The 15,158-nt window shown below is 38.9% G+C and overlaps 1 protein-coding gene across 9 annotated transcripts in view; it reads left to right on the top strand.

Moving 5' to 3' along the window:
* The window catches only part of enah (ENAH actin regulator), an 86,680-nt gene that overhangs the window by 58,188 nt on the left and 13,334 nt on the right, over positions 1 to 15,158 (top strand). For all 9 annotated transcript variants that reach the window (XR_008305296.1, XM_053242378.1, XM_053242379.1 and 6 more), the window contains one exon: positions 8,750 to 9,129. Coding sequence is in view for 8 of the 9 variants with exons in the window: in XM_053242378.1 (XP_053098353.1) it covers positions 8,750 to 9,129 (380 nt within the window). In the remaining variant the exon portion in view is untranslated. The remainder of the gene's footprint in view (positions 1 to 8,749; positions 9,130 to 15,158) is intronic.

The following is a 15,158-nucleotide window of genomic DNA, read 5'->3' on the forward strand; positions in this document are numbered from 1 at the left end:
ACCTGCCCAATCTAAGACATGGCTAAGACATGGTCAGCCAGGTTTCTTCCATTTCCTCCCTACCAACCAAAATGCATTTTGATGGGTGGAATTTGGACCAGCACTTCTAAAGAAAATGGAAGCATGTCCCTTGTCCCATCAGTCTGGATTGTTATTGTTCAAAATTTTTTTGTTTTTAATTTTTGAACAATATCTAGCCTTTATTTGAGCCACCACTGCACCATATGTTGTTCTCTATAAACACTGTTCTATTTACTGTAGGAGTGCAATATTCCATAGACTTGATCTTTTCCTCTAAAATATTACACTTCCCAGTCATCTATTAAATATAAACTGCTGTTATTGTTATTTAATCGTTTGAGTCTAAACACGGTGTGATTTACCTTAAAATCTCAGTAGTGGAGCTAAAACTCCATCACACCTGAATAGTTTCTCTCCTTATAGTTTAGTATCGGACTCTTTCACTTTCTCATTCCCGCTTGTTTACCATCATATACATGAACAGATGAGTATATCTCTGTCTCTCCTGACTGGTTGCTGGCTTCCGTCTGTGACAGTGAAGCTGGACCTCTCGTGTTCCTGAAGGACGGTTGGTGTGTCTGAGTCATCTGTGCTAGCTAAATTACTGTCAAAGGATTTTCAAGGTGACTCGCACAGGAACATGCGTATTATGAAGTATTTTTTTCAATCATTCATATTTTTTTTTTTTTTTAACAAACAAAAAAAAAATCCTACGCAGTGTAGAGGATCTTGATGTGTCCTCTTGTTTTCAAGTACCCCATTTTGATCAAAACGTCAGCTTCTCATCCTCCATGGTAATTCGGCACCATTTGGGGACCAATTAGCTATCTGTGCACTGAAGAGCGTATGTATTTAAGTGCTTTTTTCCCGTCACCAGTATGTTACTGATGGTGATTTACAGAGGATTGTGTTAACAAATGTAGGGATTTCAGGTTTTGCTATTCATTCTCTCTTGCTCTGCTCTCAGCCTTTCCTGTTCTCCAAAATCCTACCCTCTCTCTCCCAACAGGACAGGCCTAGCTCAGAGAGAGCAAAGGGAGTCCATTTTTCACTGCACCAGAAATACTGTAATAGTGTCTGTTTAAAAAGACATGAAGAGGCTTAATGGTAGGGTAAAAATAGCTAGTTGGATGCTGATATACAGGTTTCCTGTTCCGTTTGCCTTCAGCACATCTGCCAGGTGGGTAGGCTAAAGCTCATTTCCCCACCATTTTCTTCAGCACAGAGAATGTGCAGACCCTGCTAATGTAACAGGCTAGAAAACTGATTGAAGCTGAGTTCGGAAGTATTTCTGTACACTTCACCTACTGTATGACTACAAGACATTTTGTGTCAAGGACTTCTTTGGAACACATCCGTTTTCTCCCCAGTTTGGTTTTGCCAGTTTCCCCTGCTCTCACTAGCTAACTCTCCCATATTACAGGTCAGCTACCAGCCGGCGAGGGTGCGGCGAACACATGCTTCCTCCGAGACGCATCAACCTCTGCATCTTTTCAAACTGCTGTTCATGCAGTGTCACAGGGCAGCGTAATCCCACGCTGAGGAAAGCACTCTCTGCATGCATATGCTCACAGTCACCTGTGATTGCCAGGATTGTCCCTCTGATTGATTGACAGGGGAGAGAGAGAGAGAGAGAGAGAGTAATGAAGTATCTTGTTTTCAAAGGAATTTTCATTTAAAGGGGAAGTCAGCTGGAAGTGAAATCTGCTGGGCAGAAAAGTCAAGAAGGCTCCATATGGGCCATCTTGGCAGGCATCCACAGAGACAGAAACCCTGGGTCTTTAAAGCCAAGAGGAAAGCTGCACAGACCAAATGGGCCTTAAATCAGGACTCAGCATGTGTCATCAGTGTTGCCTCATCTGTTTATTTCCTCAATACCAGAGTAGATCATTTGTTGATGGGGCCTGCAAAATGAATTGCCTGTATTAGATCAGATTTCAAAAAGAATGGCCTTTACCATGGCTTTTCACTCAGAGAGTTGTTACATGACATGCCATCTACCAGCTAATTATAGCATTGAATGTAGTGGAACAAGCACAGAGCTGCTCACATTTTGTGCCTGTGGATACAGTGATCACGGTCTTTGTAACCTTTTTCAAAATCAGCCTGTTGAAGTCAGTTGTTGCATGCTGCCTACACTGCCATAGCTATTGTTTCGTTAACAATGGATGGCAGGAACTGGCAACGGCAGTAAATAGATCTGCTGCATGTTTCACTTTCTACTGGTTGAACAGAGATCTATAGGAAGCACATCTCTCTTGATCCTTGTGTTGTAGAGGTGTGAAATGCTTAGGAGTGTTTTAGTGTTTTGATGCTGATTGTGGTAATACAGCTCTCTCTTTTAATCTAGTTACAACCTTCTTCCCATCCTGCCGAGGTTATCTATCCATTGCAGTTGTCCAATATGCTAGTGGAAACACTAGATAATTAGGATGCATAAATCATCAGGGGGTTATTTTTTCCTGTTTATGAATTGCAGCTGTTGGGCACAGCTCTTCTCCCCATAAATATAAAGCAGCCAACTCACTTAATTCACTAAAAATAATTCTATATCTAACCCTTGCTCTGAATAGTAGTGGATGACTTTGTTTTCTGTAACTATAAATGTGGTCTGACCTGTTCTGTTGCTTTTGTAACTCCAGAACAGGCTGAATGCAGTGAGGCTGTAATTCGAGGTTCACACCAGGACAGCATGTTCAAATAGCTGTTAATATGAGGAAATAATACAATCAGAAAGCTTCAGCATCACCTCTCTACTTCCCATTTCTAACATGCATGCATTGTGCATGCAGGCTCGGCCAAAAAAAAAAAAGAAATCAGATTCTATGAATTGTATGGATATTTAATTTTCCACTGGTTAACCAATGTTGCAGTATTATGTTTTTTTAGAAACAAACTGCTTCTACTGTTCATCGCTTCTGTCACCATGTACAATATGCGACCTTGCAGCATTGCGGAGGTTCCACTTTCTGTTTTGCTTTTCTTTCTTATAGCCACTTTTCTGCATTAACAATGTCAGCTTGAGCATGTTTATCAAGGGAGACGTCAATCATTATTGCATTATTCGATTAGACACGCCCACACAATTCTCAGTTCACAGATTAGGTGAAAAATAGCCATTATTATATTTAAATAAATTAATCTTTATTACAAATCTTTTTTTTTCTTCTTCTTTTTTTTTAAAGATTTGATATTTTACCAAAAATATGTGGAAATCTTTTATTTTTAGGCTACTTTCTAACCTTATCTTGACTGTATGTCTGTGAAGATTGCATTGGATAAGGATAAGCAGTCAGTCCATGTAAAAATGCCTAAATCCTCGCTACTTAAGTGTGCATTTCTCACAGTTCTCATGGCCTCTTTTCTATCATATTGTGCAGCCCTACAACAAAGTGTCAGCTGAACACACACCCCTGCCTTAATCCGTATGTCTTCATATAAAACTACACATAACACAGGTGTGTCTTTCCCTCATGTAAGGTCATCATCCCTGTCACCAGGAGGCTTTAATACCTGATTAAGGATCACTTATGTTTGGCTCTGCCATGGTTAATAAAGCTTCACTGATGTCCACAAGGCAGATATTCTCTCTAATGACTTCTTGGGAGGGACTCGGTATTGTATGTTGTGCTTTGCGGATATTAAGCTGCTTTCTCAGCACTGCTTGTGTTTTGCAATAGAGTATAGAAAGCACAGCGATGTCCTGGGGAAGCCTAGATACAAAAACAGCCCCCAAAAAAATGGTGTGAATGTGGAGAACTGGGGCAGTTGACTAGGTCGCTGGGAATCCTGTTTCAGAGGGAGGGGTAAAAGGTTCTCGCTGTTCCCAAATACTGTTACTTGTACTGTCACTTTTGCACTTCATAGCATTAATTAAGTGCGCCTTTGATTTTAATAGTTAACTGAATAAAATAAAAAGAGAGGTAATGTTTTCATTAATGATCCAGGACATTGTTATGGCTAGTTCTAGTATTACGACCTGGGGAATGTCTCTGATCAGACCATTATAGCAGGCTTTATTTGAAGTGAGATGAGACAGAGGAAGAGGTAATGGTCTGCAGCAGGTGCATTGCTGACTGTTACAGCCCAAGGCATCGTGAGCTTCCTCTCCTGCAGGAGACTATGACAAAGAAGGGTGTGTATTTTTCCATTTGTTCAGCTCTTCTGTGCGTGTGAAGGCATGATAGTGAATGAGCATATCACCTGGGAGAGGAGCTGTTGGATGGGCACAGTGAACGTACCTGGTACAATCCCACGGATATGAGATCGTGCACCCCCCCACCCCATTTTAATTATTTATTTATTTTCCAACCCAAGTGTACCCAGACACATACTGTATGGGTGTATTGTTTGCTTTCCCCCATTCTTGTATACAATATGAAGATGTGTGTATTTAGATCAATACAGAGCTTATGGTGCAATTCGTTCCTTAATAAGAGAAGTAACACAGGCCTCTCAGTCTGAATGTGAGCTGTAAACACTTAATTATTTCACAACGCAGTGAACTTTCTTCTGTCTGTTCTTTCAGTAATATAGTTACATAAATGCTTTATTCAAAAGAATGGCCAACCTAGTTATGCTTGAAGATTCGTTATGCCTGAAAGAGTATAGAAAAAGAAAAATAAGTGGGTTCAGTTGTGAACTAATTGTTAAACAGATAGTTTGCGCTTAACTGTCATTTAATGTAGCCAGATAGGTTTGTTTAATCATATTCTCTAATGCTAGTTAACGGTTTAATCATATTCTCTAATGCTAGTTAACTGTTTAATCATATTCTCTAGTGCTAGCTAACTGTTTAATCATATTCTCTAGTGGTAGCTAACTGTATAATCATATTCTCTAGTGGTAGCTAACTGTATAATCATATTCTCTAATGCTAGTTAACTGTTTAATCATATTCTCTAATGCTAGCTAACTGTATAATCATATTCTCTAATGCTAGTTAACTGTTTAATTATATTCTGTAATGCTAGCTAACTGTTTAATCATATTCTCTAGTGCTAGCTAACTGTTTAATCATATTCTCTAGTGGTAGCTAACTGTATAATCATATTCTCTAGTGCTAGTTAACTGTTTAATTATATTCTGTAATGCTAGCTAACTGTTTAATCATATTCTCTAGTGCTAGCTAACTGTTTAATTATATTCTCTAATGCTAGTTAACTGTTTAATTATATTCTGTAATGCTAGCTAACTGTTTAATCATATTCTGTAATGCTAGTTATCTGTTTAATCATATTCTCTAGTGCTAGCTAACTGTTTAATCATATTCTCTAATGCTAGCTAACTGTTTAATCATATTCTCTAGTGCTAGCTAACTGTTTAATCATATTCTCTAGTGCTAGCTAACTGTTTAATCATATTCTCTAGTGGTAGCTAACTGTATAATCATATTCTCTAATGCTAGTTAACTGTTTAATTATATTCTGTAATGCTAGCTAACTGTTTAATTATATTCTGTAATGCTAGCTAACTGTTTAATCATATTCTCTAATGCTAGTTATCTGTTTAATCATATTCTCTAGTGCTAGCTAACTGTTTAATCATATTCTGTAATGCTAGTTATCTGTTTAATCATATTCTCTAGTGCTAGCTAACTGTTTAATCATATTCTCTAATGCTAGCTAACTGTTTAATCATATTCTCTAATGCTAGTTAACTGTTTAATCATATTCTCTAGTGCTAGCTAACTGTTTAATCATATTCTCTAGTGGTAGCTAACTGTATAATCATATTCTCTAATGCTAGTTAACCGTTTAATTATATTCTGTAATACTAGCTAACTGTTTAATTATATTCTGTAATGCTAGCTAACTGTTTAATCATATTCTCTAATGCTAGTTATCTGTTTAATCATATTCTCTAGTGCTAGCTAACTGTTTAATCATATTCTCTAATGCTAGCTAACTGTTTAATCATATTCTCTAGTGCTAGCTAACTGTTTAATCATATTCTCTAATGCTAGTTAACTGTTTAATCATATTCTCTAGTGCTAGCTAACTGTTTAATCATATTCTCTAGTGCTAGCTAACTGTTTAATCATATTCTCTAGTGCTAGTTAACTGTTTAATCATATTCTCTAATGCTAGTTAACTTTTTAATTATATTCTCTAATGCTAGCTAGCTTTGATCATATTTTTTTTTCTGGAATGTTGGCTTGCTTTTGTTTGGTATCTTTGGAGACATTTACGTGTATCTGGTGAGGTAACGTTATGGTGTTATCTAATTTAGGATCGAGTTTGTGCTTGAAAATAAATCTGAGCTACAGTTTTCCCAGCATGAAGGCCACTGTTTACTTTTTTAACTCGTGATGAAACAATCATGGTAATCATTCACAGAAGGTAGCGTGATTTTATATATAATCATTAAGATATAAAAACAGGACACATTTAAGCCAAGCACAAGCATGTTAACTAGCTATCCGGTAGGTCTGTGGTTTTGGTAGTGGTCCAGCTAAACTAGCTGGCTGTTGATTTTGTTGTTTATGAGAATGTAGCTCACTCTGCACAGAATCAGTTAAGGCTGATTATATAGCTGGACTTATTGTGACTGAGCTAATGCTGCTAACTGCTAGTAGCTTCTGTAGTAAATAATTCACAGTATTCATATTTAAATATGAACAAAAATAAACGAATGTTACTGCGCACAGATCACTGTGGAGTTCTTCGAAGCACAATGCAGACTGTTTACAACTTCAGATTCAAAAATGCCGAATTACATGGCAGAAGCCGTGTGAATATTAAATTCTGTTGTTAGGGAAACTGATGGTATTCTTTATTAAACCTGATGTGTTAAAGTTGCTCAGAGCTTTCAGCAGTTTAACACAATAATGTAAAATTACCATTTTCTCTGGAGGAAAAAAAAATATGTGTAACAAACCATATTTGTGTCATTTTATAATACGAACATGTCTGATCATAAAGCAAGATCATCAGTACTGATATACATTCTGAAATAATGGTTCATTGTACACATGTACCAACATTATCACAATGCGGTGTCAGAAGTTTAAGTGCAGAAATGAGGCTTTTCATTTGTGAAATATAAGCGATTCAGATGCACCTTGATGTAGCTTTAAGATTATAGCCAGTGTTGCTGTGTAGCAGTGTCGTGTCAGCACTCTGTGTTATCAGGCCTTTTCCCACCCCAGAGCTGAGAACTGTGCTGCTTTGTTATTTCCAGTCCTTGCTCATGCTTCAGACAGATCTGGCCCATGCAGTGCCACTTAATAATCGTGCCCATAAGGATGTCCTTATGTGGCTTTGAGCTTTTTTGAGCCCTGGAGAATTGGCAGTCAGATCATTTACTGGCCTTTAGCAGGAGGCCGAGACAAAGCTGGCATTATCTACATCAGAACTGATTAAGCTGAAGTGGAATGCGTTCATCCTACATGATTTTATATGAGCATGCTGCTCTCTAGTGTATGTGCTGAGCCACTGCTGCCTTTCTCAACCTCAGTGTATTAGTCCATTTCAGCATAAGTTTTCATTTATAAAACACACACACTTCTCTTTTCCCCAAAACTATAACTTGAATTGCATTTTTCATAGATCGTGGATTTAATGTGAATAATCCCGTTTGAGTAAGACCGTTTGTGGCTGTGCTTACCAACGCTGTAGTTTGAGATGGCACCTATCCTCAGTTATACAGGGGTTTAAAAAAAAAAAAACTTGTTTGGTTCACCTACAGTTTTTTTTTTTTTTAATTATTGTATTCGAATTATACAAGCATTTGAACTGTTATTTATTTATCTTTTTTAATGAAAGTTTATTTTATTATTATTATTATTATCAATTTAAAGCTTAGTTTAAAATCAAATCAAGGTTTCTGAGTCGTAAAAAAGTGGTAAAATAATCCAAAATAATCTATGGTATTTCTAAATTTTAATATACTGAAAGCTAAGCGCATCCACTTAAGCCCATTTTAAAAATAACCAAATAATCTAATAAATGCTCTGCTGCTGCAGTGGTGTGTGCCGTTAGATATGCTTTTTGAAAGCATACAGCTGTAAGAAGATGCATATCTGATAATATGCTGAAAACTGAGTGTTTTGAGGGTTTTGTTGTCAACTGGTCTTTTACAGCAGCGGTTCTCAAACTGGGGGCCACGTAAAAAAGCTCAGAAGTTGTATCTCTACTAAGTCATTTTTAATTTTAATTTAGTCATTTTACCAAATCTGATTTCGCTTAATATAAAATGGTCTGTGTTTTAAAATCGTATTCGTTATTAAACATTTTTCAATGTAATATATGCCAAGCAGTCACAGTTCACAGCCATCCTAAGCACTTAACAAGTTAGCTGTAATGCCATCAGAACAGCGCCATGTCTGTAGTGTGTGTAGGCCAGCGTTAGAAAGGGCTGACACATGCTTCCTACAAAAACCACTGTTTGTAGTCATTACTCTTCAGTCATTCTATCCAACACCATGGTTCTTTCTCAGAACGTTTGGCTGAAGTGGACCACTCTAATAACAGTGTGAACAACCTGAATGTAACATCAACGATCCGGTCTTAATGGTCTGACTGTTGTAGCTAGTGATACTGGCTGCTTCCAAAACACATAGCAACATACTCTGTGCAGATAATGAATAGGTACGTTCATTATATAGTGACAGTGCCTGTTATTATATAATCAACTTGTTATGTAATAAGAGTGGTCATGCATCCATCTGCTTTAAGTTTTATACTGCGTTTGTTTTATTCTGATCCTCTCTGCTTCTGGTTTTCAGGCAGCTGCAGGAGCTGCAGCGTCAGAAGGAGCTAGAACGTGAGCGGCTTGAACGAGAACGTCAGGAGCGAGAGCGGCTGGAGCGTGAGCGTCTTGAGCATGAACGTCAGGAACGTGAGCGTGAGCGGTTGGAACGGGAGTTGCTGGAGCGTGAGCATCAGGAGCGTGAGCGCCAGGAACGGGAGCGCATGGAGAGAGACCGTGCAGAGCAGGAGCGTCTGGAGAGGTTGGAGCAGGAGCGCCAGGAGCAGCTGGAGCGCGAGCGTGCTGAATGCGAGCGGCTGGAGCGCGAGCGTGCTGACAGGGAAAGGCAGGAGAGGGAGCACCGGGAGCAGATAGACAGAGAGGACTCGGACAGAGGACGACGCATCTCCAATGCTGGTGAGCATCTTTGCACTTTCCTTACACCATCTTAAGCAGGGCAAACTGCTCAGTTCCCAGCTGCTGGGGTGTTTTCTCCATACAGTCTGTTCAGGGGTCCGTCCAGGGGATGCGACATGCTGATTGATATTCATATAAGAAGTGGTTAGTGAAGAAGTGGGCAGAATGACTCCTTTGATAATTTTTGAAGTATTTTCACTAAAATGAATAAACTGCTATGTCAGTGAACTTGAAAAATGGTTTTACTATTAGTCGGTAACAATAATCAACTTTTATTCCAGGTTAAGACGGGTGCAGTAGAAGAACTAGCCCATTATCTTGAAATTTTAGAGAGAAAAAAAGGCTAGAGAGTGAGGAAACTGCCTCAGAACAAGAAGTAGTTGTGATTAAAATGGCTACATGGCCTCTATACTGTGGAAATGGTTCAGGTTTCTTAAATCAGAAGTCACACAGACCAACATTTACAAAGATCCAGCCTGGTATTTCTAGATAAAAGCCTGTACCAGCAAACAGCAAGGTTTCCAAGCTGAGTTTATGTTAAATTTATATTAAGATATGGTTGTAGGTTCTGTTCTACCTTATATCTTCCAAATACATTACATTTCTGCTTGTTCAGACAGTTAAGGGTATTGCATGATGAATGTCATTTTAACAATTTTTGAAATTCTGTTTTTAATAATATTTCCGGATTTTTTTTAAATAAAAAAACTATCTCTCCTTATTATATAATAAATCATTAAGTCAAAATAAGCTTTTTTATTTAGACATTATTGTGCATAATGCATGTAAGTGCATGTAATAATTATTGATAAATATCAATTTATATGATAAAGATAGTACATTATAATACGATTTTGGCCAGACCTACTTTGTGGAATTGTGTTGTTCTTTACGTGTGATGCTTTTTAGCACTTTATAAATGACGGTTTCCAAGAAATTGTTTAAATATCAATATAGATATAACCTTTAAGTAGGATGTTAGTTTTCCAGAGCCTTAAGGTGAAAGATTATGTTTATACGTTAGACTTCACAAGTTGCACTCAGACATGAATGGGCACGCCTCTATGAGACATACAATACGATGTGCTTTGCAGGACAATAAGAGGTGAACAGTATAGTATAGCAGTTGAAAAAATAGATGTGTTTAATAACTCTGTCAAAAATTACTGTTAATGGGAAAATTTGAAAAAGAACAAATCATTTTTAAAGTATTACGAAGCTTTACTCTTCAGTCCCCCTGCTTTATAAAGTCCTTAACTAAGCTACTAAAGTAAAGCTTTTCTTAACAGCTAATGTGGATGCAATATTTTAGTTATTTTGAAGATTTTCTTTATGGTTAGGATTTAGCTTTGCTAACTAATTGTGTTCAACCTGACACTGTAAAGCTACCTAGCACTGGTTAGTCAGTTCACTCTGATTTCTAAGCCGTGAAGCTAGAAGTGACATTGTGGGGTGTGGCAAATTCAATGCCTATTGAAGTGTCTTTTTAGCTGAAATATTGTGAACCATGATAAAAGATTAGGCTGTAATTATATAATTATTAAATATTGTCACAGGCTGATGATGTAGGTTCCATTTAACTTGTATAAAGGAGTCCAATAACCTCAGCAATGAAGTGAAAATTTATATATCCAGCTTTATAGTTTTTTTTCCTTTGAAATTTCATTAACCAGGTGAGATATGGGGGCATCAGAATGAGGGGAATAACTTGTAAATCTGGAACAAGGATATGCAGAAATTATCTAACAGTAGAAACTGTACTGTACCGTGTAGAGTACAGTGTAATAATTGAACTTTTTATCAGCTCTTGGTCATGTTAAAAAAAAAAAAAGTGTGGTGGAGGAGGTGGGGGGTTGTGGGAGAGCGGGAGTCGAAGGGGTTAGTGTATGCTGTGTTCGCGGCGAAGTTGCAACTTGTAATTTCTTGTCTACAACCGGTAAAAGTCTGGACCTAGTTGTTCTCTTGGTGTGCACCTAATGTTGCAACTTGAATGTCCTTGATGCAAAAGTGAGATAAATAATGACATTCTAAACAAAGCTCAAAAATGCATTGTACAATAATGTAACACTGGTAGACCTTACGAAAGTGTGCTCTAATTCACCCCTTCAAAATGCCAGGAGTGGTGTCTAACACAGGGATGTCCTCTTGTAAGTGTGCACATGCACACCAAGACATTCAGCAAAGTCACGATGTGACAGTGATGTATAGTATTTGCAGTAAATAACCTCACATCACGTCACTTCTTTTCCTTTTTGCTACTCGCCATTGGTGCACATGTTGGGCCACATGTAGATTTTGGAGCCATCCTGTGCGGCTTGTAACTATGGTCAGAGCTGCAGTTTTTCTGTCCTCTAAAGTTGTGAATTTTTTTTCTCACCTCTTCACTCCACCACAGTGAGTGTATCTACAGTCAGGTCTGGAAGTATTTGGACAATGACAGAGTTTTTGTGATTTTGCCTTTATACACCACCACAATGGATCTGAAATAAAACAATCAAGATGTGATTGAAGTGTAGACTTTCAGCTTTATTTTAAGAGGTTCCACAAAAATATGGCATTTACCATTTAGGAATTAGAGCCATTTTCAACAAAGTACCTCCATTTTCAGGGGCTCAGAGGTATTTGGATAAAGTGACATAATTGTAAATATAACCATAATTTTAATACTTGGATAAAAGTATGGCTCCAAAATGACTGCCTGAAGTCTGGAGCCCATGTTCTCAAAACTCAAATTCTGTGTTTCCTCCCTGGAGATGCTTTGCCAGCCCTGCACAGCCACCTTCAGTTGCTGCTTGTTTGTGGGTCTTTCTGCCTTCCGTCTTGTCTTCAGTAAGTGAAAAGCATGCTCTATTGGATTGAGATCAGGCGACTGACTTGGCCATTGAAGAATATTCCATTTCTTTGCCTTCAAAAAGTCTTGAGTTGCTTTCGCAGTATGTTTAGGGTCATTATCCACCTGCACAGTGAAGCGGCATCCTAACAGTTTTGTAGAATTTGGCTGAATGTGAGCAGAGAGTATAGCCCTATACACCTCAGAATTCATCCTGCTACTTCTGTCAGCAGTCACATCATCAATAAACACCAGTGAGCCCGTTCCATTGGCAGCCATACATGCCCATGACATAACACTGCCTCCACCATGTTTGACACATGATGTGGTATACTTTGGATCATGAGCTGTTCCTTTCTTTCGCCATACTTTTCTCTTCCCATCATTCTGGTGCAAGTTAATCTTGGTTTCATCAGTCCAAAGAATTTTATTCCAGAACATGGGAGGCTTTTTTAGATGTTTTCTGGCAAAGTCTAATCTGGCTTTCCTGTTCTTGAATGTTACCAGTGGTTTGCACCTTGTTGTAAACCGTCTGTATTTACATTCATGAAGGCGTCTCTTGATTGTAGATTTTGACAATGATACGCCTACCTTCTCCAGAGTATTCTTGAATTCCGTTGATATTGTGAAGGGGTTTTTCTTCACCAAGGAAAAGATTCTGCAATCATCCACTTTAGTTGTCTTCTGTGGTCTTCCAGGCCTTTCGATGTTGTTGAGCTCACCAGTGCTTTCTTTCTTTTTACGAATGTACCCAACTGTTGATTTGGCCACACCTAAGGTTTTTGCTATCTCTCTTATAGATTTATGTTGTTTTTTCAGCCTAATGATGGCCTCCTTCACTTGCATTGAGATCTCTTTGGACTTCATATTGGTAGCTCCAGTCAAACAGCTGCCAAATGCCAACTCAATACCTGATATCAACTCCAGACCTTTTATCTGCTTCGTTTGTCTAGAAGTAATGAGGGAATGGGCCGCACCTGGTCAATTAACTTCTTGTCAGTCAATTGTCCAAATACCTTTGAGCCCCTGAAAATGGAAGTACTTTGCTTAAAATGGCTGTAATTCCTAAATGCCATATTTTTGTGGAACATCTTAAAATAAAACTGAAAGTCCACACTTCGATCACATCTTGATTGTTTCATATCAAATCAGTTGTGATGGTGTATAAAGGCAAAATCACGAAAACTCCATCATTGTTCAAATACGTCCAGACCTGACTGTATTTATTCTCTGTTGGAGCATTGAGCCTGTGACTTCCTGGCTTAGAGTGCTCTCTAGATGCCTTACAGTGTTCAAGATATCTAGAGAGTTGTTCAGCAGCTTGCTCTGGTTCACAGTATATGGAGCGTGTGTCCCTCTTTTTCCCCTCATACCCACTGGAACTACCAGCAATGTAGGAACCAGGAGTGTCCCTCCATCAGCCTTATGCTGCACCCTTGTCACACCATTCTCTCTAAAGATTTGTTCTGGTAAAGCTTCGGTGATTTTCCAGCTAGCATTGGAATGACTGTACCAATCCTTAGAGGCCGGTCCCTCCACTACGGAGTTAAGTGAACCCTTGCTTGTGACAACAGGGCACATGGCCAGGGTGATTGGAAGGCTCTCCACCAATCTCGTTTCCACATAGTGCAGAGTGTGGCTGGCACAGTCCACAGTGCCAGAAGCATGCAAGTGAACCTGGGAAGTCTGCCCTGCATGCCTGGGCTGCTATTTGGGTTTGTGGCCAAAGAAGCTCTAGCGGGGATACAGCAAGGGGTCTGCTCAACATATTCATACTTAACATGTTCAGAAACATTCTAGATCTGAGAGGACACATTTCCTGAAGGTCCTCCCCTTTCACATGCTTATGTTGTCAGACATTGTCCATGCTATTCAGCCATCAGACTAGTTCATGTCAGTGTATCTGTGCAATGCGTAACAATCAGCTATATCAGCAGAGATATTTTCATCTTCATGAAGAACGAGTTGCTGGAGATGCAAAGTCTTTCTCATGAAAGGGGTATGCCAAGGACTGATTCCGCAGCAGACAGAGCCTATCACCACAGACGCCTCCCTCACTGGATTAGGAGTAGTGTAGTGTCACAGGTGCTGTATGGACCTGCGATATGAGGTCAGAACACATCAACCTGCTAGATCTGAGGGATGCCTGGCTAACCCTCAGGGCCTTTGTACCTGCTCTGAGACATCATCATGTCCTGATCCATTCAGGTTACAGAGTGACAGTCAGGTGCATAAATCACCAGTGCAGCACAAGGACGAAAATGCTCTGTCTTACATGAAAGTTCATAATGTGTCCACACTGATGGCTAGCCTCACTGAGCTCAACTTACCTACTTGGTCAGCAAAATGGGTCAGCAGATGCACGGTTGAGGCAGTGCATATGCCCTGAGTGTGCAGCAAATCTCGGGGGAAAAAAAAATCACAGATGGACTGCTTTGCTGAAGCCTAGTCCTCTCTTTGTCAACCACAGCTCTCCCTAGCAGAGCCGAACGACCCTCTGGGACAAGATGAGCTAGCCCACAACTGGTCCAATGGCCTAATGTCTGCATTCCTCCTATGTACAACCCCTGGCAAAAATTATGGAATCACCACACTTGGAGATGTTTGTACTTCGTAGCAAATAAACAAATCACAGATATGACACAAACCAATTTTTGTTTAATAGCTGAGCAATCTGGCTTCATGAAACATACCTCAAACCAATTAAATTAAATTAAATTATTTTAATTAATGGCATTTTTTTTTCAGATCAAGTAGAGGGGAAAAAAATGGAATCACCTTGTAATTTACATTTCTAAAACAAATAGTGGCACAAGTCTAAAAATGCAAATTAGTCTGCAGTTAAAAAGAGAGTGCTTACAGACCTTAACGAGCTGTTGGACTTGGCTAATTGAAAGGAAACATGGCCACAACAAGAGAGCTGTCAATTGAAACAATGGAAAGGATTATAACTCCTTCAAGAAGGAAATCCAACACAGCGTGTGGCACAAGTTGTTGGTTATTCCCAGTCAGCTGTGATTGGAAGAAAGTGATATTCAGTGATGAATCACAACTCTGCATTGGCCAAGGAGATGATGATAGAACTTATGTCTGGTGCCGTTCTAATAAAACGTATAAAGATGACTGTTTTCTTCAGGCAATCAAATTTCCCAACTCATTTATGATATGGATTTTGCATGTTAGGTAAAGGACCAGGAGA

Source organism: Pangasianodon hypophthalmus, chromosome 19, assembly GCF_027358585.1.
Source record: "Pangasianodon hypophthalmus isolate fPanHyp1 chromosome 19, fPanHyp1.pri, whole genome shotgun sequence".
NCBI lineage: Eukaryota > Metazoa > Chordata > Actinopteri > Siluriformes > Pangasiidae > Pangasianodon > Pangasianodon hypophthalmus.